The sequence below is a fragment of the Lissotriton helveticus genome, chromosome 3_2 (assembly GCF_964261635.1).
Source record: "Lissotriton helveticus chromosome 3_2, aLisHel1.1, whole genome shotgun sequence".
Lineage (NCBI taxonomy): Eukaryota > Metazoa > Chordata > Amphibia > Caudata > Salamandridae > Lissotriton > Lissotriton helveticus.
The window spans coordinates 173,119,641-173,144,626 of NC_136062.1; the positions used below are offsets into that span (position 1 = coordinate 173,119,641).

Here is a 24,986-nt window from a genome sequence, read left to right on the forward strand (position 1 = left end):
TCCTTTTTTTAAAAAATGTTGTGGGTAGTAGTAGTAGGTAGTTGGCCAGAGCTAGTCATGGCCTCATGGGTGTGTGTATGATGAAGCAACTGTTCCTTTGTTGTTTTTTGAATGTATTTCATTTTCAATCATGATTTAGGGCCTGGATGGCACTGGATTGAGTTGGGAAGTGTGTTTTTTTGGGGTGGGCTTTCTGATGTTGTTGGGCCTGGCCATGTGGCTGGTGGCCATTTTGAAGCCTAGGCCTGCAAGCTTGTCTGGCCTTGTCTTCCAACAGGCCTGCTTTCATCCAGTAGGCTCAGAGCAGGTAGCCACAGCTTTAATAATCAAGTGTTTCTGTGTGTGGTCTGTTGAATTTAGACATCATTTAGAGCATGGATAGCACTGGATTGATTTGGGAAGTGTGTTTGTTTGGGGTGGGCTTTCTGATGTTGTTGGGCCTGGCCATGTGGCTGGTGGCCATTTTGAAGCCTAGGCCTGAAAGCTTTTCTGGCCTGGTCTGCCAACAGGCCTGCTTTCACCCAGTAGGCTTAGAGCAGGTAGCCACAGCTTTATTAATCGTGTTTCCGTGTGTGGTCTGTTGAATTTAGACATCATTTAGGGCATGGACGGCACTGGATTGAGGTGAGAAGTGTGTTTTTTTGGGGTGGGCTTTCTGATGTTGTTGGGCCTGGCCATGTGGCTGGTGGCCATTTTGAAGCCTATGCCTGCAAGCTTGTCTGGCCTTGTCTGCCAACAGGCCTGCTCTCATCCAGTAGGCTCAGAGCAGGTAGCCACAGCTTTATTAATCAAGTGTTTGTGGTCTGTTGAATTTAGACATCATTTAGGGCATGGATGGCACTGGATTGAGGTGGGAAGTGTGGTTTTTGGAGTGGGGTTTCTGATGTTGTTGGGCCTGGCCATGTGGCTGCTGGCCATTTTAAAGCCTAGGCCTGCAAGCTTGTCTGGCCTTGTCTGCCAACAGGCCTGCTTTCATCCAGTAGGCTCAGAGCAGGTAGCCACAGCTTTATTAATAAAGTGTTTCTGTGTGTGGTCTGTTGAATTTAGACATCATTTAGGGCATGGATGACACTGGATTGAGTTGGGAAGTGTGTTTTTTTGGGGTCGGCTTTCTGATGTTGTTGGGCCTGGCTATGTGGTTGGTGGCCCTTCTTTGTGTTGGGAGTTAGTAGTGTCCTGCTTTTGGCATATAGGCCTGCATGGTTGTCCTATTGGCTTACTGCTTCCATCCATCCACCCCCTTTGTCAACAGTAGCTCCATGAATGATGTGATGCTCTAATAATTTAATGGCAAATAGGGTCCACCCCACTTCCATTACATTTTTAATTTGGTGGTTCTTATTCTCTTTCCTATCCTTCCTGAGAGTGTAGTGTGTGTATACACAGTAGCATAACATAGCCCTTGTTGACAAAGTCTCAGAAATGGCTAGACTATATATATTTTGTACAGTAATAAGTAACTTAACCACACAACAACAATTACAACATTTCACTGATGTTCTTCTCCTGGCTTATTTGCTTTTAGGTGCACAAAAAGCCAGAGGAGGAGGTGTTATCATCATCACCCATTGTACTGCCAGCCAGACAGAAGTGCTGCGCAACACGTCCACGTGTGAACACTACTTGTTATGCATCTGCGTCCTGCTTGACATCTGAAGAAGATGGCCCCAAAGAAAGGTACCAGGTCCGGTACCAAGAAAGTTGCAGGTGAGAAGAAGGAACAGAAAAAGGAAGTGCCATTAACCACGACTGGTGTGCCGGCCAATGTTTTTTTTGGGAGCAAAAAAGTTACGCCTGCAGTGCGTTGTCTGGGAACCAAGCTGGGAGCAGTACCTCCGCACCAGCGGTCCCACCCCACAAACCTAGGCCCAAGCCCTTGAGTGTCGCAGAGGTAGCCAGTCTACTAACGAGCAGCGATGTTGAAATGTCATCATCGGAAAGTAGTACACAATCAATGCAGGCAACTCAGCAGATAAGTGTTCAGCAGCAACAACAACAGCAACTGCCGCAGCAGCAGCCACAACAACAGCAGCAGCCGCAAGAACAACAGCAGCAGCAGCCGCAAGAACAACAGCAGCCACAAGAACAACAGCAGCACCAGGCGCAAGAACAACAACAGCAGCAGCCGCAAGAACAGCAGCAGCAGCTGCAAGAAGAAGAACAACAGCAGCAGCCGCAAGAACAGCCCACAATAGTAGTTGTTGCTCCTGACATAGGGGCATTTCAGGAAATCGAGCTTCCTGCAGACAAAGTGGAGCAAACCATTGTTTCGGAAGATCTATTGTTTTCGAGACCACCAGCAAGGAAAAGGACTTAGCCCATCATCATCTTCTTCAAGCCCCGCTTCTGATGACCGTGATGCCACTTGGCAGCCACCAGCTCAGTCTGAGAGTGATGCACGCCACAAGACAATGCTTCTGAAAAGGAAGGTTCCCGAAAAACTTACAGTTATGGAGGTAGATGTAGAAGAGGGGGGGTGATGTTGATGAAGAGGACGAGCCAGTCATCATGCACATCACTCCCGCCCCAAAGGGGATGGTGACCAACATTCTCACCCTATCCAGAAAGGCTGGTACTGAGCGGAATGTAGCATGGATACCACCAATGCAGGTTACACCACCACAACCTCCAGCTGCCATATTTTCCAAGGCCCGGCAGGGACCTACATCCAGCTCAACCCTTCCCAGAAGGTAGTAGTAGTAAAGGTCACAGTGTAGCGGCACAGAGCCACATTCCAAGAACACCCTCCAGTTTATCTGGTATTGAAAGTGGCACATCAAGCAGTGCCAGAAAGTTCTCCTCCCCAGCTTGGGACTTCTTTTCTGTTAGCACCAAGGAGGAGAACATTGCAATATGCTCAATTTGTAACTCAGGTGTTCGGCACGGTAAGCCTGGTACAAACTATGGTACCGGAGGCCAAGCCAGTCATCTCAGAATACACCACACTATTGTGTGGGAGAATCACCTACTTAAGTTAAAAGAAAGTAGAAAAACTCAACCCATTGAAGTTGGTCAGGAAGAATCAGGGGACGATATTATTGTGGTGGAAGGTGGAGCGGGAAGCATTTCTAGCCCTGTCCCCAGTAGTGTAGTGGTACCGCCCACATCCTCCTCAGTAACATCTGAGTGGCACTGCAGTAAGAGCCATACTCAGAGTCAGGCTAAGACACCAAGGATTCAGAGTACCGCAATGAGACAAACTGCGTCGTTAAGCTTAAGTGGGTTAATGAAAACAACAGCACCACAAAGGAAAGTAATCCAGCCTACCTTTGAGAGCATGCTTAGGTTGGAGGGGCAGTTCCAACGCAACCACCTAACAGCACTGTTGTACAATGCAAAGCTCGCTAAAATGTTAGCACTGGACCTTCTCCCTTTTTCATTTGTGGAAAGGGTGGGTTTCCTTGAATTTGTGTCAGCCATCTGCCCTAAATGGAAGGTTCCCAGCCGTTCCTATTTTGCAAGAATTGCTGTTCCGGCACTACATCATGATGTGCCTTGCAGCAGAGTGCTGTTCACAATATCCACCTGACTACAGACATGTGGACCAGTTGCCAAGCCACAGATTGCATGTGCATCACTGCACACTGGGTCTCTTTTGTGGGGGTTAGAGATAAGCTATCTGAACGAGGTGCTATTGACACAGCTGAGATTTTTAAAGCTACTTGGAAACATGCAACTGTCGCCATGTTCGCCATGGAGAAATCTCATACTGCTGTAAACATTTTGCAAGAGTTTCGCAGTAAGGTTTCTGAATGGCTGCGCCCAAGAGGGCTTACTATTGGTTTTGTTGCCTCAGATAATGGCAGTAATGTGCTTAAGGCCATGGATCTTGGTTCCTATTTCAGGGTTCCGTGTTTGGCGCACTGTATAAACATTATAGTTCAGGACTTTCTGAAAAAAGAACACATAGTCAGCAACTTACTGAGCATCTGCCGAAGAATATGCACTAATTTCAGCCATTCTTTTAAAGCTCGGAAGCAGCGGAGGATCATTCAATGTGAATATAGGATGCCAGTCAAAGCACTCATCCAGGAGGTGGTAACACGTTGGAACTCAACGTATTACATGCTTGATCGCCTGTTTGAGCAGTGCAGGCCACTCAATAAATATGTCATGCAAAGAGGGGATACTACTGTGAAAGGCATGACCCTTCAGATGGAGCAATGGGGCCTAGTTAAATGTCTGACTGAGATGCTTCGTCCTTTTGAGGTCTTCACACGTGAAGTCAGCAAGCACGACTGTACAATGGGCCAAGCTATCCCATTATTGCAAATGCTAGAGCATCAGCTGAAGGTGTCTGAATCATACAAAGGTGTAGAGGACAAAAAGGAAGCCTTTGACTTGGTGGAGAGCTTAGCCCGTCACTTAGCTGAAAATACAAGGATAGAAAATAAAATGTTGTCACAAGAACATTACATTTCTGCCACAATTCTGGATCCACGGACAAAATTGGGACTGAAGACATTCTATCCTTTTTCAGAGATTCATGTTCCCGCTACAAAACTTGGATAGCTGAGGCAGCGAGTAAGTTGGAAAATGAACGGCTGTTAATTAAAAGCCAGCAAGATGAACCTACAAGAAGTACTGCAGAAGGGCATGCAGCCTCAAGTGCAACTTTGGAGGCTGAGGGCAGTGCGTTTGGATCACAACACTCACCATCACTATTGACAACAGCAACAATAACTGGATCATCATTAGGCCCAGTAGAATCGTTAGACGATTGGTATTTAGTTAGGCATTAATAAGCGCAGTGCTGATGCACTGAGAAAAGAGCCCGAAAGGTTAGCAGCAGCATCCCTGAACATTGAGCGGATGGTCCAGGCCTATCTGAACGACCCAACAGAGGTGTACATTGATCAAAACCCATTGCAGTATTGGTATAGGAAAAGGTCTGAATGGCCACTGCTCAGCAGGCTGGCAATAAGCTATCTGGCTTGCCCAGTCACATGTGTCTCTTCCGAACGGGTTTTCAGTGCTGCTGGTTCCATTGTAACAGTGAGAAGGACCAGTCTCTCGCCCAAAAACGTGGATAGGTTAACAATGATCAAAATGAATCAGCACTTCATACCACTGAATTACACAATACATGAAGCAAGGGAGGAAGATGAGGAAGACAGCAGAAGTAGTGTGTCACATGATGATTACCTACTACTGGCTGAACCCCCAGAGTTTGAGGACGAGCTATACTTTCCTGACAATTAGGCTTGCACTTCCTCCCTTTTTTTCCTTTGTTTTGTGAGTCTGTCGTTCCGCTTACAAACTTGTGAATCACAACAAATCCATTCCATCACCACCGACTTCTACTCTTCTTATTTCAATATACAACTTTCAGGTGTCTGCATTTGACAGTACAGTCCTCCGAATCCAGCTCCTCCGTTCCATCATATTGAATCTCCCGCCTAAATCCATTGCCCTCATGATGATTGGAAGGAAAATAGAAGAAAAAATAAAAACTTTCCTAGTCCCGCCAAAAGAAGTGGAACATGATGACTACTATAGCTATCCTCCTTTCAGAGCCGAGAGAGACTGTCCATGAAAATGAGATGGAACAGGTAAGGATGATTGATGCCATGCATTGGACGCAGAGTCGCAGACTGAGTGATTTTGTTGTTGTTTGTTGTGCATGAAGTTATGTCATTGTGCACTAATCATCTTTCTACAGTACACACTAAACGTAACTCAAGGTGAATTTTCCCCTTCTTGCAAATAAGAAATTTGTACTTCTACTGCAGCTTGATACATTGCTTTTGATTGAATACAGGAAGGGGACTCAATCTGCACACTGAGTATGACAACAGCACCGTCCATGATGATGATGGCGAAAAAGACGGCCCGTCAACTAGATGAGAATGAACAGGTAATGAAAATGAATGGCATGTTTTGGACACCTGACTCTGAGCGATTGGTGTTATTGTTGTTTGTTGTGCACGAAGTGAAGTCAAAGTGTACTAGTAGTCTTACTGTACACACTAAAGAGTGACTCAAGTCAATAATAGTTCTACTCTTGTTGTATAATAACAACATTTTACTTCTACTGCAGGCAGACCTTCACAGTCAGTCAGTACAAGTATCAGAGTTGATTGATGGAATAATAACAAGCCAGGAGGACGTTTCATTCGTGGCATAAAAGCCTAAAGGTAAACACGTCAACAACAACCACAGCAGACCCAAATGTCTGTGTAGAAGTGGAGTCAAGTGTAGCGGTGGGATGACTGCGGTACTTTTAATTAACTAACTTAAATTGTAAAATGCTATGTTTGGAAAGGATATGTGCTTTGCCTTTGTCCAACTCTTTAAAAAAAAATACTCTAAACGGAGGATGTGCTAACTAAGCAACGTGCCCGCATATCAGGCCTGTCACTGTGGGCCTGCTCTGTCCTGTTGTTGTTGAAGGTCAATGCTGGAAACCGACTAGAATAGAAATGATGCATACATGCCGCTTCGGAAGGTGTTCTTGTGTTGCACTTTGACTACACCATAACTTGTGCATTTGTTTCAACTTTGTTTTTTCAATATCCCCTTTGTGGTTCCATCTACAATTACAGGCCGGGCCTTGCCCTATATACTTGGGAAAGCAATACAATGCCTTACCTTACCAATAAATCTAAATTTTTTTCCAGGCGGGCAGTGGCGAGTGGCGACACCCAAGATTGATGGACGAGAGGACCAAGGGGAATGCCGAGATGCAAATCCAGTACACATTTTTGACCAGGATAACACAGTAACAGTATCAACTTTCACCTTCTTTTAAATAATTTGATTCATTTTTTTGCTACAATCTTTACAATAGTGTGTTCTTGTTATTATTATCATTAGGTTTGCTCTCTGTTTATGATTCATCCCTACCAAGATTTAAAAATTCTATTTGCTATCTGTAAAAGTATTAAGCCCGGAACAATTGAACAAGAAGTGTATGTAATCCGGGTCTCCTTATCAATCATCATCATGCATGTATTTCCTTTTTCTCCCTTAACATATTGATATGGATATGGTAGTCTTCAAAGATTGTTGTTTGTTTGTCCATGTGTACTGTTTTTCTCTGTCAAACCTTCCCCCAATCTCCCTTCCCATCCATTCAACAAACCCTAACCCTCTTTCCCCGGGCTGTGTGACTTATTGAGGTGTGACTAAATTAAATGGACACCAGTAATTAATCACACGCTTGCTGGGGCGGATGTGGCGAAAGCAACAGTACTTCAATTTCAAGGCAGAGCGATGATCTTCTTCTGCTTGCCCACCCATGAGCAGTATATTTTAGAGGTGATTTTTATTTAACAAAGGAACATATACCTCAGAATTGATTGGATTTATTTGCATTCCTCATACACAGCACTAACTTTTACGCTGTAGGCATAGTCAAGTGACTCCACACAACTATCGTTTTTGTAACTCTGTCTAGTAGGCTATCCCCACCACCATTAGGTTTTGTTGTAAAATATTTTAGCATATTATTGTTGCTCGGTAAGTTCTGTACTGTACTTCATTCCACTACTCCTCGAACAGTCTCTCAAAGGCAACTGACTGTCTCTTTTTATTTTTTTGCAAATGCTGCTGCCCTGCCAGTGTCTACTACTACTACTACTACCACCACCACCACCACAATCATGGCATGTTAGAATAGAAAAAGGAAACCATCTTCACGATGTAGCCATCGCTGTGCCTAAGTTAAACATCAAGCAAAGGTAAGAGAAGTTTGGGCAGGCATAATTAATAATGGACATGTTTTCAAGGAATTAACATACCCCTCTGAGTGCAGATAAAGAATGCATAGACTAGAAGAGAGAGACAATGTACTGGTAGGACAACTCAATCAGTGAGGGGTGTCGCTTCTATCTGTTTATGTCTTACACAGTCAGCCAATTATTGAAATCAAACACTGGCTATGGGCGGACCTGCACCAGCAAGGAAACAGTGTGATGTAAAACAGTAACACCACCTACAAAACATTAACAACATTGCATGTATAGTATAAATATAGATTTAATTTACCCTAACAAAAATAAACTATGTAAAACGGAAACCCACAAAAGCTGCCCCACCCCCCTCCCTAACCCCAACCAATGTCCGCAAGAAAGAAACTGAAGTCCAAATGTCCAAAAATCCCCAACGCCCAATTCCCACCCACCCAAACAAGAATTAAAAAAGGGTCAGCACTAAGACAGGGACTGGCGGCGGGATTGGAGGACGACACGCATTTGCTCCTCTAAACAGTGGACACGGCGCTTGAGAGTGCGGCAGCAGAAGCAACAGTGGTGGGGGACACCAGAAATGGTGTTGCGGCCAGGGCGGCGGGCGGCCGCCAGACAGTGGCGCCGTACCGCTGGAGGGCGGTGGCTGGAGCCCGGGGCACTGGAGGAGGCTTCAAGTGTTGCAGCAGTCTCCTCCTACTCCTCCGCCAAGACCACCAGCCGCCGGTATTCCCGCTGTATTGCCTCCAGTTTCCGGCACTGTGCCTTGGAAGAAGTAGCTGTATATCAAAAAGAAACAAGACAGTTGTAAAATATACTCTTAGAAAAACAGTAAGACAAGTCATAGTTATACACATAGTGGCATGGTAGCACTATAAAGCACAGTAAGTACATAACATTTATTAAATCTCGCCCGTTCTTCCTTCCACCCGTCTTTCACTTTTTAGTTGAACACCAGGTGATCTGATCTGACTTTTAGTCTTCTCCATAAAATGTTCAGAGCGGAGTTGAAATCACAGATAGATGAGATCATTGGTTACTCAATACTCCCGCCCCTATGCCAATTAAAGGGTGTCTTCTTCACTCTTCAAACGTTCACAACAACTCTTACTTACTTAGGAGATCGGATGGCGGGCGACCCGCTAAAAAGGGACCACCCGCCATAAGGGCGGGGGTCTCGTGGGGACAATTAGGATGCACCCGCCACAGTGGCGGGCGCATCCCGTATTTTTAACATTGTGGTGGGCGGTGCCGAAAGCACTGCCCGCCACAATGCTAAAAATACATGTTGTGCTTATCCAAGTACATTGTGACAGGCCCCGCGCGGAGCCTGCCACTTTGTGCTTTGAAAGGCAGGGGGTACCATAGCATAGGTAGGTACCATCAATGGGGGCCCGCAACGGGCACCCCAAGCATACTCCGCATACCTTTCCATGGCGGCAATGCCGCCACAGAAAGGCATTCCAAAATGCAGATTATATGGCTGGCGGTGTGTTCAGACACCACCACCATATTGAAACCTTTTCCGCCCAGTCTACATGTCAACTGTGCGGAAAATCGGCGGACGGTTTCTATCCGCCGCGGACCCCTCAGCCATTATAATATGGTGAGGGTCTTTTTACAGGGATGGCGGGAGGTTTGCCCCTGCGGGATCGGCGGTGACTACCCCGGCCTGGCGGGGGCAACCCTTGCAGTGGGTGTAATGTCAACAATAGTTAAGGATTATGAACCTAACTTACCACCGCCCGCCACTTGTGCTGGCACTCCCCCTACCGTTCCATCGATATCCTCGGCAACTGCCACATCCTCTCCCTCCGTGTTGCCTTGGCTGGCGCCGGCAATGGTGGTCGTGGGTAGTGCGCCCAGAAAACATTACACATTTTTTAGGCGTCATATACACCTCCCCCTATTGGTCAGTAGCAAGATTGAAAAATGAGTTAATAGTGTATAACATACATCACTAGTACAAATCAGGTAGTAGTCGAGTAGACATTAGTAGTTATGTATGGTCCCTAGGGTCACTCTAGCCTTTGCTTAGTTAGCCCGAGCCATGCAAGCATTTTACCTTTGTGTCTTATTTTTGCACATGTGACGTTACCTTGCAGCTTGCTGTATCAGACACCTTTGAGCCCACATGACCTCACACTGCTACTGTCTAAGCGCTGCGTAAAGCGGTCAACCAATACATTAACAAGCCACTTTTTTATGAAGTTCTGGTGTACTGTTAGTCCATATTGCTGATCCATAAATGCTACACTTTTTGGCACGGCTAAGAAATGCTGGCAATATATTAACGCACACCATTTCATTTTTCGCATTACAGATGGAAGATTCCCTTCTACGAACCAGAGCTTTGCAGAGGTTATGATGCAGCAACTACCAGAACTAGGTTCTTCTAAGGTGAGGGGTCCCTTCACTCAGAGTTCTTCAGTTATAAATTTATATAAACTATATTCCTACCTAGGGGATGGCGGTGCTTCCACCACTGTTCAGTTATCATGATTTAATTAACAACTAAGTATGAGTAACAATGTTTATGTTAATGTACAGAGCTTGTCAATAAACATGTTGAACTTACATAGACTTGGTGGTATTTGGTGTGGACTTACACGAGTGAGCAAATTAAAGGAAGCATGTGCATTGCGTCCACGACTGAGAGGTTGGGTGTGTTATGATCTGGGTTGGCTTCTTGTTGGATATCTTGGGGAGAGGGTTTGGAGAGCTAATAGTTATGACAAGACACTACTATAACTAGTCGGGCAGGGGATTGTGGTGGCTTCTGAACTACTGATTGAGGTGTGTGAGGAAGGTCCAACCTACCATCACCAACATCCTATTTTCTTGTGTAAAGGTCTGTATGTGCAAAATCATTACAACAGTAATAGTATGTCTTATCATATCAAAATAGTAATAAATCTGCTGGGCATTTGTTGGTGTGAATTGTCAAGGCCTCAAGATTAACAAAGACTCAAGATCAATAAGACTAGAAGTAGTACAAGAGGACGACCCACAGGACTGGACTCAATGGCTAGAGCTACTGGTGAATGTGAGTTTTATTTACAACCTTTTAAATAAAGAGTGGCCAACTGGGCAAGCTTAGCTACTACAGTACAGACAGACTAATAGTAGTAGTAGTACATAGAGTCGTCATAGCAGAGGCAGGGATAACAAGATTTTCGAAACAGTACAGATCGAAGGATAATTGTTGGTAAAAAATAGCATTAGAAAACAAACAATAGTTTGGTAAAAATATGGTGCGGCACAAGTTATGGAATAAGAACTATTATTAAAAACAAGAAGACTTACTAGGGCCAGCAGAGGAGCCCTCGTTGGTGTCGTCCTGGTGTTGTGGTTCTCCCGCCGACTGAGTCCCACACCCTGTCTGTGTCTGCCTGCTCCTGGGTGCTGAACAGGAAAGATATAAGAAAGAGACAAACATTGATGGATGGTGTCAAACAAAATAAAATGTTTTTAAAGAACGGTCAAAAAACACTTATGTAAACAACAATTGCAATAACTAAATTGACCGATCTCATCTGGTCAACAAATAGTATCGGGAGATTTGTGGATCGACTACTTCCTATTTATCAACACTAATCCAGTCTTCCATTCTGACTCCAGAATACTAACTAAGCATAAGTACGACGTACCACCCGACCTAGCCCACCTATTCCAGGCATGCCAATTGTACATCAAATATGAATTTCCACTTCTTTTAGTCCTCAATAATGCATCTGGTAAAATGGAGGACACATGACTACATTTTTTGTACACACCAGAATTTGGGTTGATTGATTGATGCTGATGTTCTGCTAGTGCTAAGCGTATTACCACCACTCATTGAACAAACTAGAAAAGGTTCTAATAAAGACTGGGGTACCAGCAGCACATGACGTAACTGAGGGGGCATCGCGCATACCACTAAAAAAATTACAAACTCATACAAAGTAACTAAACCTAAGTAACAATCCGCCCCTATCTCTTAGTGACAGGACAAAGTAAGGACTAGAGTCACTATAGCATTACGTAACTTCATTTCTCTAAAATAAACTCTTACATAATCACGCTAAGCGATCGCAAACGCAAAGTTGCAAACAAGTTAGATTAGTAGTAGCGCCGAGGAGCACCTGTGTCATAACAATCACAGAAGACTTGTAAACCTAATTAACCTGGAATGTAAGCAGCAACATTCTAGCTGGTTGGAAGAAAAAAAGATATTTGCAATATATAACAGAGCAGAAGAACAGACAAAGTAGTAATAATTAAATAGTTACTCACGAAGACCCGGGACCTCCACTCCTAGCAGGTCCAGCAGGTCCTGCTCACGGTCAAGTATGTCGGACCACCGGGGCGTCAACTGCACCTGGGTACGCCGGACCCCAGAGCAGCGCAACACTGCCTGGCGCACCTTCCCCCAGCGCTGTCGACGCTCCCGGAGCCCGGACCCGGGCCCAGGCCTGCCACCTGCTGCGAGGGTAGAGGGGAGGTGGCGCTGCACAAAAAAGATAAGTGCAGCCAACTCCACCTCCCCAAATCAGGCCTGTGCCTGCACTCCTTGTGGGCACTGCCTTCCGCAAGGAAGGCGGTCAGGCTCTGGCTGCGGCGAGCCCTACCCTTTGGCATGGTTCTGGGGAGAGAGAGACGGGGTAGGAAAGAAAAGGTAATAAAATTTAAAAAGTAAGTAGAGAAAATAGCGGTGAATAGAAAAAGAGTGAAAAAGTAGCTAAAAACTCAAAAAAAGTAGACCAAAACCAAAAATATAGAAGCAGGAAAATAGTTAGAGAGATAATAAATAAAAAAGATTTAAAAAAAGTGGCTGGAAACAAAGGATTGCAAAAATACAGGGAGGATTCAAAATCATGCCCCAGAACCATGCAATAGAGTGAAAAACAAAATGCCGCGCGCATTGCGACCACGAGCTCAAGTTCGCGCAATATTTTCTCCCCAAGCACGCAAAAAGCGGCACGAACAAGTAAAAGCTTTCCCGAACAGGAAATCCGTACCGCGAACGGGCGCAAGCATGCATTGCGCGACCCGGAACAGGATGTACGCATTGCGGGCGGGACAAGTGAAAACAAGATGGTCGCGCACATGAGCGACCGCATGGGTAAGTTGGCGAGCCGCGTTCACGCAGAAAATATTGCGAACGGGCGGGGAAAAAACTTCTGTGTCTTTGCGATATTTACGCATGATCGCGGAGATTTTTTACATTTTCGTGATAGTTTGCGAAAGCGAATTTTGCAAATTCCGCCCACCCTTAGTCTCCATCCTCTTGCAAATACATGCTGTGGAAAGGATTTCAACTCTTCTCAAAAGGATTGGGAATTTATTCCTGTTATTTTCTCATAAAGAAATCAAGAGAAAAACAAGTTCAACTCCATTTTAGATCTGAAAAAAGCAAACAAGGGGTTTCGCAAAGAGAAGTCCAGGATATTGGCCTCCATCAAATCTATTGTCAACTTCATTAAGGAGACTGGCTATGTACAAAAGATCTGCAAGATGCCTATTTTCACATCCCAAAAGCAAAGAAACATCGGAAATTCCTGCAGTTCACGTTAGGAAGAGATCACTAACATTACAAAGTTCTTCATTTCGGTCTCAAATCTGGACCCCGGACCTTTTCCAAGTGCATGGCGGTCATAGCAGCTCACCTCATGAAAGTAAGGAGATTCTTCTACTCATGCATAAACTACAGTCCCATCAAATAGTCTTCTTACGGACATTTGTGCCAATATTATCAGATGACTGTTGAAATTCTTAATCAACTAGGAATACATATAAATCATAATAAATACATCTCCATGCCAGTTCAATACCCACACTATCAGGGAGCAGCCTTAGACACTGTGCAAACAAAAGGGTCCCCTTTGGAAGAGAGCCAATTATCTATCCTTTGGCAGTATCACAAACTGAAGACAACTACTCATCCAATGCTGAGGCAAATACCCTCTCTTCTAGGATTAATGGCATCATGTATCTTTCTGGTCCTGAATGCACGTCTGTACACAAGTCTACTGCAACAGGGTCTGGAGCATTAATGGAATCAATTCTCAGGAAGACGGAAGGACAGAGATCCTAACAACCCATGCAAAGTGGTCACAACTGGTGATGGGGGTCAAAAAACCTTCTGAAAGGTATGCTTTCACATTGCTCCGGAGTGGTTTCAATAACTGTGGTTCGTGAACCTTCACCTCTCAGAGCGTTCATACAGTATGCTCCCGTGAAGTCAGGACCTTCCTCACAAGGACTAATCAGATGCCAGCCATTATTCCTCTATCAATATGTTGGTTTGAATCACCTCATATGATCTGGGGTTTGTCAAGTGTAAAGGGTGGCAGGAAAATAGTGGTACTCACTAACAGCCATAATTTCCAATGGAGTGAGAAGCCGCAAACATTTAACTGTGGTAAGTTATGAACTGGATAAATGTGCAAATATTTATATAGAATTAATCTTTCTTTATGAAATAAGAACTTCTTGGTGTCCAGGAAGGAGTGTGGGGCATATAAAAGGATTTTCTAGAGATCATTCTGCAAAGTGTGTAGCAGTGTACGAGTAGGTCAAAGAATAGAGGAGTACAAGAATGTGACTGCAGAGGTGCTAAGATGGCAAATACCACACACGTATAAAGCTTATTTAGGATGATAGACACTGGTCATAAAAAAGGGTAGAGTGACTTTAGAGAAAGAGGTCCATATTCTGTATTTGACTACTAACTTTATTAAGCTATTGCAATATGTATGATACCTGAAATAAAAAGTCCTGTAAGAGTGCTGCTATTTCAATCATAAGGTAGGATCCTTAAGAAGGCATTTTGAGGAACCTTTTGACAAAAAGAAAAAAGCCCTCTTAGGAATGATTTACATGGCTGGAACGAGTTTATAAAGAATGATCTTCATGACTGGGATACATTTCACAACTGGAACTAAACTTGACTATTAACCTTGTTAAGTTATTGTTATACGTACAATATTTCATTGGAACTGCGGTCATCTTTACCGTAAAAATGTTTTTTTAAATGGTAGCTTGGCGACAGTTTTGACAAAAGAGTTAGAGGCCTTCTAAAAAACAATGCACAGGACGTGGTCTTGCAACTCAGGGGTTAGAGGCAGCAGACCCGGAAGCTGAGATCGGTCCTGGACCAGGGTTCAATTCCCTGCCTTGGCGGGTCTTGGGCTAAAAATTCCACGGACTCGATAATTCTCGCCCCGGTGCTTCCTCGACTCACGGGTTCACACTCTGCGACTCTGGGCAATAGCTTGCTTAATCACCACAACGGCCCCTCGCGGCGGGATGCCTGACTTTCACCTTGTGGATACCCTGCTATCTCACAGGGGAATACCAGGAAGGGTTCCCTAAGCAGGCGTCGGGAAACCCACTGCGGGTAGCTGTGCGCTATATAAGCTCAATTACATGGAGTGAGACCACGCCGTGGGAGCTCGGGCCACCGCCGATAAGCATTTTTAGCTGCACTGCAGCCCCGGTGGGGAGGGGGGTGAGGGGCCTGGACTGGGAGTGCCTAAGCAGCAGAAGTGCCTGGGGGAGGATCTTGAGGCCCGGTGTCCCTCTGAACCGGCCGATGGCGGTCGGAGCCGTGCTGGTGGGAAAGCGTCCCGGCCTCTGGGAATGCAGCCGCCATTTTGGAGACTCTGGCCCCGTGCGCCCCAAGGTGAGCGGAGGCCGGCGCTGATCCATACCCTCTGACCAGGGACCATCAGTGGGCTGACCCGGGACTTCAAGCAGATGTGCGGGGAGGACCCGACGTTAATTCCTGGGGGTCCTCCCTGCTGATATCCCGCCTGGCCACCATTTTGGGACTCTGCTGTGTCGGTCCCACACGGGGTCTCACGGGCACTATCTACATGCTGGCGGGGTTTCCCTGCATCTGACTGGGCCCCAAGAATCCCCCGCCCATGCCTCTGGCGGTGCTGATGCACTGAGATAGTCTGCCGGTTGGGAGTAATCTGCAGGAGGCACTCTCTCACGGTGGTCGGCCTGGCGGCCATCTTAGTCTCCTGCCTCCCTGCTGCCTTGGATCCTCGCGGGGGCCTGCTCTATGCTTTCACTGCCCCGGCAGGGCCTTATTGTTCATAACTGGCCCCAGGGACTCTTTGCTGAGACTACCGGGGTCGCCGGGCTCCACGCAGCACAACGTTGAGAGTCGCCTGATCACACCACGACCGGGGGCAGGGCGGCTTGGACCCCCTCAGACCTACGGGGCCTGATCTGCATCATCGCCACCCCGGTGGGGTTTCTCTGAACACAGCTGGGCCCCGGGGACTCTCTGCTGACACTGCTGGAGACGCCGGGCCACACATGGTGGAGAGTTGGGCGGCACCACATCGAGAATCGGCGGGGGGCGGGGCACCAGCCATCCTGGGCCTACTTGCACTCTTGGGGACGCCTGGTAAGCTGGGGCTCTCTACACTATTCTGACAACGCATTGGGGTGCATGCTCCTGTGTTGGAGGCCTGGAGTGATGACCTGGGGGGCTGAGGCACACACTGGAGTTCCCTCTTGGGATGTGGGGCTGTACTGTCCTCTCCACTATCTCGGACCCCCGTGGATAGACTGTGGGGGCTTGATGCCCTTGCCCACTCCCCTGATATGGCACAGTGACTTCGTTGGAGCATCCCGGTGAGTCCACGCTGCGGGCTGCTGCCTGTTGTTCCCCAGAGGTAGTGGACGTCTCAGCTGCCAATGCTACGCATACCTCTATAGACCCTGGCGGACCCTATAGAGAGCCTTAAAGGGGGGTGCTAACATCGAGTACTGAACAACCCCTGAACCTGTCGCCTGGTATATCCGGGCGGCCCTCCACACGTACCCTGGTGGAGAGGTGGAGGGGTGGCGGTATTGAACACTTACCTGGCCTAGATGATATTGCCTCAACAGACCACCCTGCCCATGCCTCACACACTCCCATTCGGCAGGAGGAACACTCGGGGGGGGGGGGCCCTGTGGAATTGCCTTTTGGCCGGCCTCACGTCACGCCGCCCTTCACCTCGACGGCCTCCTGTTTCTGTTGGCTGGCCTACCCTTTTTAAACCGAACGGACAGCAGTCTGACCCTGTGCTGCACCCTTTAAACTGGGCCTTCTGCTTGCTGCATAACACTCTGAGGGGTGAGGACTCAATCACGGACCGGGAGAGAACCCTCTGCACTCCCTAAAGACAACCCGGTCACGGCCCTGTGGAATAAATCGGGACCAACGCCTGCGGTGGACACAACATCATCAGCCGGGGGGCCTTCCGACCCTGTCACACAGTCCTACATGAGCACCTTCATGCAAGAGCTCAAATCTGAAATTGGCTCTCTTAGAACAGAGGTTCAGGCCTGTGTCAAGGAACTCCGGAGAGACGTGGTGGAGCTCAGAGGGAGAGCGGATGACTTTGAAAGGACAGTCGATGCCCGCTCAGAGGATCAGGAACACCTGTGGAAACGCTTGGCCACCCTGGAGGAACAACACATTGAGTTGCAGATGAAACAGGAGGACTTGGAAAACAGGGGAATAACCTGCGCCTAAGGGGGATCCTGGTTGGGGCAGAGGGTTCAGACTTGACGACTTTCGTAGCGGATCTGTTTCAAGACATCAGGGCAGATCATGCATCCCTGCCGGCCCTGGATTGCACCCACCCAGTGTATGGCCAGCCTGGTCGCCCTGGGCTCATCCCTGACATCTTGGCCCAGGTAAATTTTTTCACTGAGAAAGAAGACATCCTCGAGGCAGCGTCAGACAAAGCAGAGCTCACATACAAGGGTACCCTCATACAACTGTTCCAGGACCTTGCACCCACAACGCTCCGCCGCCACAGAGACTTTCGACCCATAGCAGATAAGCTACAGGAGCTGGGGATCCACTATCAGTGGGGCATCCGTTTGCACTTATCTTCCAGTGGGAGTCAAAGCGTTGGGTGCTGAGGCCCTTCTGGGAGGCAGCCCAACTGCTTAAGATCCGACACACCACCTGCTAGCCCTTCGCGCCTGCCTCCTTGGACCCGCAAGCCTGCAAAAACCCCAATGGACTAAAGTACACTGTTCCAGACGCTATTCCCCCGAGGAATCTGCACTTCATCCCAGGAGAAAAAGTACAATATACAGCACATCCGCTTCCTGGAAGGTGGACATTCGCCTCCGGCTCCCAGCCGTCTGAAAAATAGTCTTACGCGCAACTGGCAGATGTCCACCTTCTCTTTTCCCCCTTGGCCGACCTCTTGCGGGGGTGAGACTGGCGCCCCGCTCCCTTGCCACCGCCTTGTTGACATGATTGCCCTGTGCCTGAACTGTAACCCAACGGCAGTTCCGGACAGCACTCTTAGAGGGTGATGCTGACCTCCTATGACCCGCCTCCACTTCTATTCCTTGGAGAGTGACATCTCTGGGATGGCCTGTGTCTTCGTGCCTGGCTTATCCCCGGACTAGAGATCAAACAAGAAGGGTAACCTGCCCTATAAATTCAAAAGGAGGCCTACAGAAGGTCCAAACCACTTCGTATTACACTCTGAACCCTGAGTGGATGTCTCAAACTTGAATAGGCATATATAAAATGGGAAACATTTTTATTAGAATTTCATTTTATTTCTTTTTCATTTATATTTTAACACAGAAGGCAATACATATTTTAGAGCAAACAATTATAAATATACGTGAGTAAAATTCATCGCCCAAACTCCCAAGGGGACTACCACCAACACACAAACAGCAATCATTCAGACATCATACAACACTCCACACAATGGTCACAGATGCATATGGTGGGTAGGGACTGATGTCATATAGTCCCAGATTGTTCAGAGAGTTCCAAGATGGAACAAACGCCGACGCACGTTTCGGTGTATAGCCCACACGGGCTACACCTTTATCAGGGCGGGAGTGAGGTGGGAGGGGGCGAGAGGACCACACGAAGGTGATGATAATCTGTAAGGGAGACATATTTACAAAAATATTGATTTAGAGAACATCCAGGACAGGGTTCAAAGTTTATCAGAGATAATTAAGTTAGCTTTTGTCTTCGTGCCTGGCTTATCCCCGGACTAGAATATACTCTGTTGGCCACGTTGGCCGTTGTTATTTTTTTAATGCTATATCTCTTCTTTCTCACTTTTATCTTTTCCCTCTTCCTAACCCTATCCCTGGCGGCGGGGCAGTCATGATCGTGGTGACAGTTCCCTTTGTACAGAGGGCCTTCTCTCTCCAATCACTGCGCTAGGCCTTACAGCGAACACCATGGTCTTTGTCTTCTTTATTTTATTCAGAGACGCATGGGTGCGGGAGAGAGATACTCTGAGTCATACCCCTACTCTTCTGCCTGAAATGCCGCTCGCACATTGTACACTGATTTCAAGATTTCTATACCCAGTCTGAAACTCCTCTTCCTTAATGTGAAGGGACTTAACTCCCCCAACAAGTGCCGCCTGATATGGCGTTACCTCTTACTGCAAAACCCGGAACATCATATTTTTGCAAGAAACTCATCTTCTGAGAGAGGACGTCCCTGCATGGCTCATCGTCGATACCCTCTTCAACTTTGGGCATCCGCACCCACTAAATCAGCTGGGGTGGCTATCCTCTGCATTCACAAGGGGTACTCCAGGGTAGTCCGTAGTGAGGATGGCAGATTCCTTAAAGTGACGGTCAAGATTGGGCAACAAACCCTCACCTAATGCAACACTTACACACCGAATCAAGCTCAGGACTCCTTTCTGCGGGGTTGGTCGCGGGAACACATAACACACGATGATCCTGGTCTCATCAAAACTTTTTTAGGGACTTAATAATGTCCCAGCAATGGCTCGTGCGTGCAAATCAAAGGCCAAAGCCGAGTCAAATTTGACACCCAGGTTTTTCGCTGTTTCTACAGTTTCCGTGGTGGGGGTGGGGGGGGGGGGGGGTGGGGTTTGGGGTGACGAGCCCGTCGGCCACCAATCCTGTGGTAGGAATTTGGTGTTTTCACACATAGGGAGGATTTCAGTTTTTGTTGGGTTACACTTTAAATGATTCTCATTCATCCAGATGAAAACATTGGGTAGGCAATTATGAAGGTTTTGTTCAGCCAATGATGAGTTGTTATCCAATGCCACGACCAATTGAGTGTCGTCGGCCTAGGAAGTTACTTTTGTGCCATAGGAGGAGATCAATGTTATCAACGGGGCCATGTATATATTGAACAAAAGAAGACATAAAGAAGCGCCTTGTGGAACGTCCACCGTAATATCTTTTGCAGGGGAGGTGAACGGACCAAGTCAGATTGTTTGCTTCCGGTCAGAAAGAAATTACTTAATCCAGTTAAGGGCGGTACCCCCTATCCCACACGCCTTTACTTTTTCAAGGAGAATAGGGTGTGAGATAGTATCGAACGCTGACGAGAGGTCTAAAAGAATCAAGACAGCATTTTTGCCTTCATCTTGGATGAATCTAATGGTATCAGTCAATTCGATCAGGGCAGTCTCAGTGGAGTGCCCCGCACGAAACCCAGATTGTTGGGGGTGAAGGATATTATGCGTTTCGACGTAGTTAGACAATTCTTGATGGACCTTACATTCCGTTATTTTACCAAGAACCGGTAAGAGAGCAAAGTGGGCTCAACTTTGAGATTTTTCATAAGAGGTATGACACAATGGTACTATACCCCTCACAGGCTGCATGAAATGTTTCCCACTTCTTCACCTCTATGCTGGTGTTGCACTAATGCACCAGGGGATTTTCTGCATATTTGGTGGACATGCCCACTCTTGACCATCTATTGGAAGGAGGTTCTCAGTCATATCAGACTGGTAATAGGCTACTGGTTGCCTGAAAACCCGCTTGCGATTGTCCTGGGCCAGAAGCCAGTCAACGTGTGAGCCATCACCTGCCGTGATTGGCATCTCAGCCTCCACATGCTCGGGCTGCTAAGCAAATCATTGCTCTTTACTGGAAAAAAAGCTGAAACTCCCCCGATCAACGTCTGGTTCAGCCGCTTGTGACACACGATAGCGCTTGCAACTACAGGACACTAAATTCACCAAACTGTGGCAACCACTGGTGGACGATCTTTGCAGACTGGAACACGCTCGACTTCAAACCCCGAGGTTGCGGGCTCTGTGCCTCTTCGAAGATGCTGTATACCCACAGGACGCAGATAGCGTCTGGAAATCCCCGATGCACTCACTCGAACCCCTCCCCGGGCGGCACTTGTTTCACAGACCCTAGACGCCCCCACACCTTCTGAAGTAGGTGAACCAGGCCTTTACCTGCATGAAGCCAATGACCACCAATGATTCTGGCAGCCACAGTGCCTAAAACGCCTCCAGAATCAGGCAGCTGCTTTATACAGTTGCACATGGGACACTAGTGAAATTAAGTGGTTTTATAATTCAAAACCCTTCATTTATGAAGATTGTGTATTAACTATTCTTTAAAAGAGATTTTGAGAAGAGTTGGTTTAAAATATTTGATATGATATTTATACTTGTCATTTACATCCTTGAAAAAGTTCCATAGGAGACAAAAAACGCGGCTGTCAATGAATAAGAATGTGAATTTTTAATGAAGTTTGGGGAAATTAAGAATAAAGGATATATGCATATTTAGAAGACATTCCGATTGGAAGAATATTTTTTGAATAAATGGGATATTGTGCAACAAATGAATTTGAAGCACAATAACATTACGAGTACTGGGTGCAAACCAATATTGAAATAATTTGAGAACCTGTTATTTTGGGACAGTCTGGGGAATCAAAGCAGCTGACACTCCAGTAATTGCAACAGTAGTGGTCATTGAGTAAAGGGTTTGAAAGAAGGGTTGATGGGCACAAACTGCTATTTGTAAATCATATGGTTTTTGGCATTAAGAAAATGCATCCTCTTATCAGGATACCTTTTTATTTTTCAATGGGAGTGGAAACTGTCCTTTCTCGCCTTATGGGTCCTACCTTTGAGGCTCTACATAAAGCCTCCCTATAGCATATTTCCTTGAAGACTTCCTTCTTGGTCGCTATAACCTCAGCAAATCTAGGTAGCTAAATACACTCTCCATGTTCCCAGAAATCTTACACAGTATTTGAAAGTGATGGGGTAGTAATGAGCACCCATACTAAACTCCCCCTATTTTCGGATGTTCGTGTCAATTAGACTATCTCCTTACCTTCTTTTTTTAAAACCCCACATCTCCTGTAGAGATATCTCTCCATGCTCTTGATGTTAAGAGGGTGGTGAAAAAAACCTTTGAGAAAATACAAACAACTATTTGTAAACCATGGTACTTTATGAACAGGATTTGCTACTTCTAAACAATCCTGTTCTAGATTTATTTTCTCTGGCATTATCCTGTATTACTAGAAAGGCAACAAAGCCTTACTTGAAAAACTTAAAAGCTCAATCCACCCTAGGTTAGGTGGCTACTATTGCGTTCATCATAAATATTCCAATTTGAGATCAGCAAAGCTGCAACTTGGAGTCTGTTCACACCTTTCTAAGGCATGATCGTCTTGATTCAGATGGACAGCAGATGCCCAAGTGGGGCAAGCCACTCTAAGAAATGTATTTTCCTAAATATATAATACCTTATCTATCTATTCCCTCGCTGGGTTTTAGGGGATGAGCTAGCTATTTTTTTCAATGCTTATGATTATCAAAGGAGATCCCCAAGAGAGAAGGAATGGTTTCTTACCTGTAATCCTTTTCCTCTGTAAGGGGGCTCTCCACTGAAATTATAAGCCTCCTTCTTTCCCAATGGAAGTGACAGAGGGGCCGATTTAATTCTTGGCAGTAAGGATATTACTTCGCAACGACGATGGAGTATCCTTACCGTCAAGAATACAGTACGCACGCCAAATTTAAAAGCAAATTGACCTAATGGTTAATTACGTCGGAGAATACGTTGTCTCTGCCATGATTAGTACCCTCCGGTGGCCTTATGAAGTAAGGGTCGTCGGAGGCTGACATTTCATTCTGCCCACCTAAATTAGATGGATGGAATGACCAGTCAGGTTAGCCTGCCCATTAAAGCCGGGAAAACCCAGTAGGTAAGGGGCAGTGAAAACTGCTAAATGGTCCTATTGCCATAGAAGAGGCTCTCATGGCAAGGGGAACATTGCGTTTTTTATTTTCAAAAACAAAATCAGTTTCAAGATCCCTGTACTAAACAGTAAAATGCATTGCAAGAACCACTGTGTTGGTGGTTCCTGGCAATGCTTTATAAAGGACTATCAGCTGGGCAGTTATTTATAAATCTGGCAGACAATCCTTCCACCAGGGCAAAGGAGTAATTTACTTGTTCCGCCATAACATAAATGAAAGCCATTGTGTGGTTAACTCTATCCTGTTACAGAGTAAAAAAAGAAATGGCTAAACATCACCTGCATTCTCATTGTTTACAATGCTTCAGCAGTTACGTTGCCCTACCCTTCCCTATCATTCACTTTAAAAGAAAGTAAAAAGAGTTTGTGAAGAAAGTTCTTTAAAGTCACTTTTTCTGATTTCAGCAACTATTAAAGGCTGTAGGTTTTTTCTTCCCTCTTTTAAACTACATTAACAGAATTGGCAATATAGCCTGTCTTAACGCTACATACAACATTGTTTTGATACCTATAACTTCTGGCATTTCCGAAACAAATATGAATTTGAAAGAGGTGAATAAGCACATTCAGTGCTTATGATATCAAAGGAGATTTTCCTGAGAGGGAACTAGGATTGCAGGTAATAAACCTCCCTACCTCCAACAACTGAAGTTCATATCGATCAATAGACATTATGTTAGAAATTAAATCATAGTTCAAATTGTAAAAATACCTTAGTACCCTAAGAATGTTTACCGCATTACATTAAATATCTGCAGTTGTTTTATGACATAGCATAACTACTAAATAAAATGAAAATAAACAAACCTGAATCACACAATTCAGAAGCAATGTTGGAGATAGCACCTTGCAACATGTATGCTGCACAGAGCCTGACAAAACCCAGAAAGATTTGTCTCTTCATACACAGAGGATTCACAATCCAGAAGTACAAACAAAGTCAAAAATGAATATCTTCTTTAAGCAACTTAGCCTTACCGGTTTGATCAATGACTCGCTGTCCTGCTCCCATATGAAACTGCCAATTTGTCTTCGAATTTCTACAATTATCAATATACTTAGTTAGAAACTTCAAGAAAATATATTCAGGAATACATACTAATGGCAATTAGTGAATGTAATTGTGCGTAAGATTAATTGCTAAAACCTACTGGGAGTGGGTTGTCTCATTACGAAGGATAAACTCAATTCTACAGTGAGAAAGTCGTTAGATTTTAAATATATTAACCTTTTTTGTAATGTAGTTAATAATTGCAAAACACATAGTGCCTCTCCTTTCCAAAGTTTATAACTTAAAAAAGAACAACTGGGTGGTGGGAGAGTTGCGGGAAGGTTTATTTCAAGTTTTTTTATGTTAAAGTTTTTTATTGTTTGTTTCCAAATGAAGCAGTACATACAATACATTAAATGAGGGACATACGGAATAGACATACAAAATGAATCATAGAAGAAAACAATAATTGAAATGGCAAAGCAGATGACATCAGTGTGCAAGTTGGTATGGCAATAAATCACAATTTAACACATTTTAAACGTATGTAATGTCAAGTGAAGTTGCATGAAGGCGACTGAGCAGATTAAAGGTGACAAGAGGTGTGACCAAATGAGCAGCAGGAAGAGTTCTAGCACAGGGATCGGACGACTGAGGTAACTGTCTTAACTAATGGACCCTGATGTAATAGGCCGGTCATGTGGGCTGATTGGTTTAACATGTTTGGTGTGATTCATGGCAGTTTGTGTGAGCTAAGGTATAAATCAAGAGTGTCCCACATATGCCTGGCAGAAGATTTCCACGGCAAGTTCTGGAGAGTTACGTTATCAGCCCCTCTTAAGTTGGTGACCCATTTTAACCCAGCAATTATTGGAGGCTCTGCATGTGTCTTTCCAATTGTTGAGTATAATCTTAACCGCTGCTATTAGGAGTAGGTATTGGAGCGTCCTATCTTTTTCATTCAGCGACTCTGCTCTTAGGAAACTAAAAGCTAGTGACGTTAGATCTCTACTAGGGGAGTATGAGAAGAGATTAGATATGAAATCGAAGACCTTATCCCAGAAGAGTACCACACAATCGCACTGGAGCAGTAAGTGTTCTAGGTCACCTGTTTTATCATTACAATTACAACAGATGGGATCCTCTTTGATTTTGTGCTAGTGGAGATGGGCAGGTGTCCAGTAGGCCTTATGCAATAGCCAAAACTTTGTCTGGGACAGAACCGGTGCTGATTTTGTTTCTCATG

At 45.6% G+C, this 24,986-nt stretch overlaps 1 protein-coding gene across 2 annotated transcripts in view; it reads right to left on the minus strand.

Moving 5' to 3' along the window:
* Positions 1-24,986, minus strand: part of TERB2 (telomere repeat binding bouquet formation protein 2) — a 446,275-nt gene that overhangs the window by 191,979 nt on the left and 229,310 nt on the right. For both annotated transcript variants that reach the window (XM_078684969.1, XM_078684968.1), the window contains exon 4: positions 23,728-23,789. In XM_078684969.1, the coding sequence (XP_078541095.1) occupies positions 23,728-23,789 (62 nt within the window). The remainder of the gene's footprint in view (positions 1-23,727; positions 23,790-24,986) is intronic.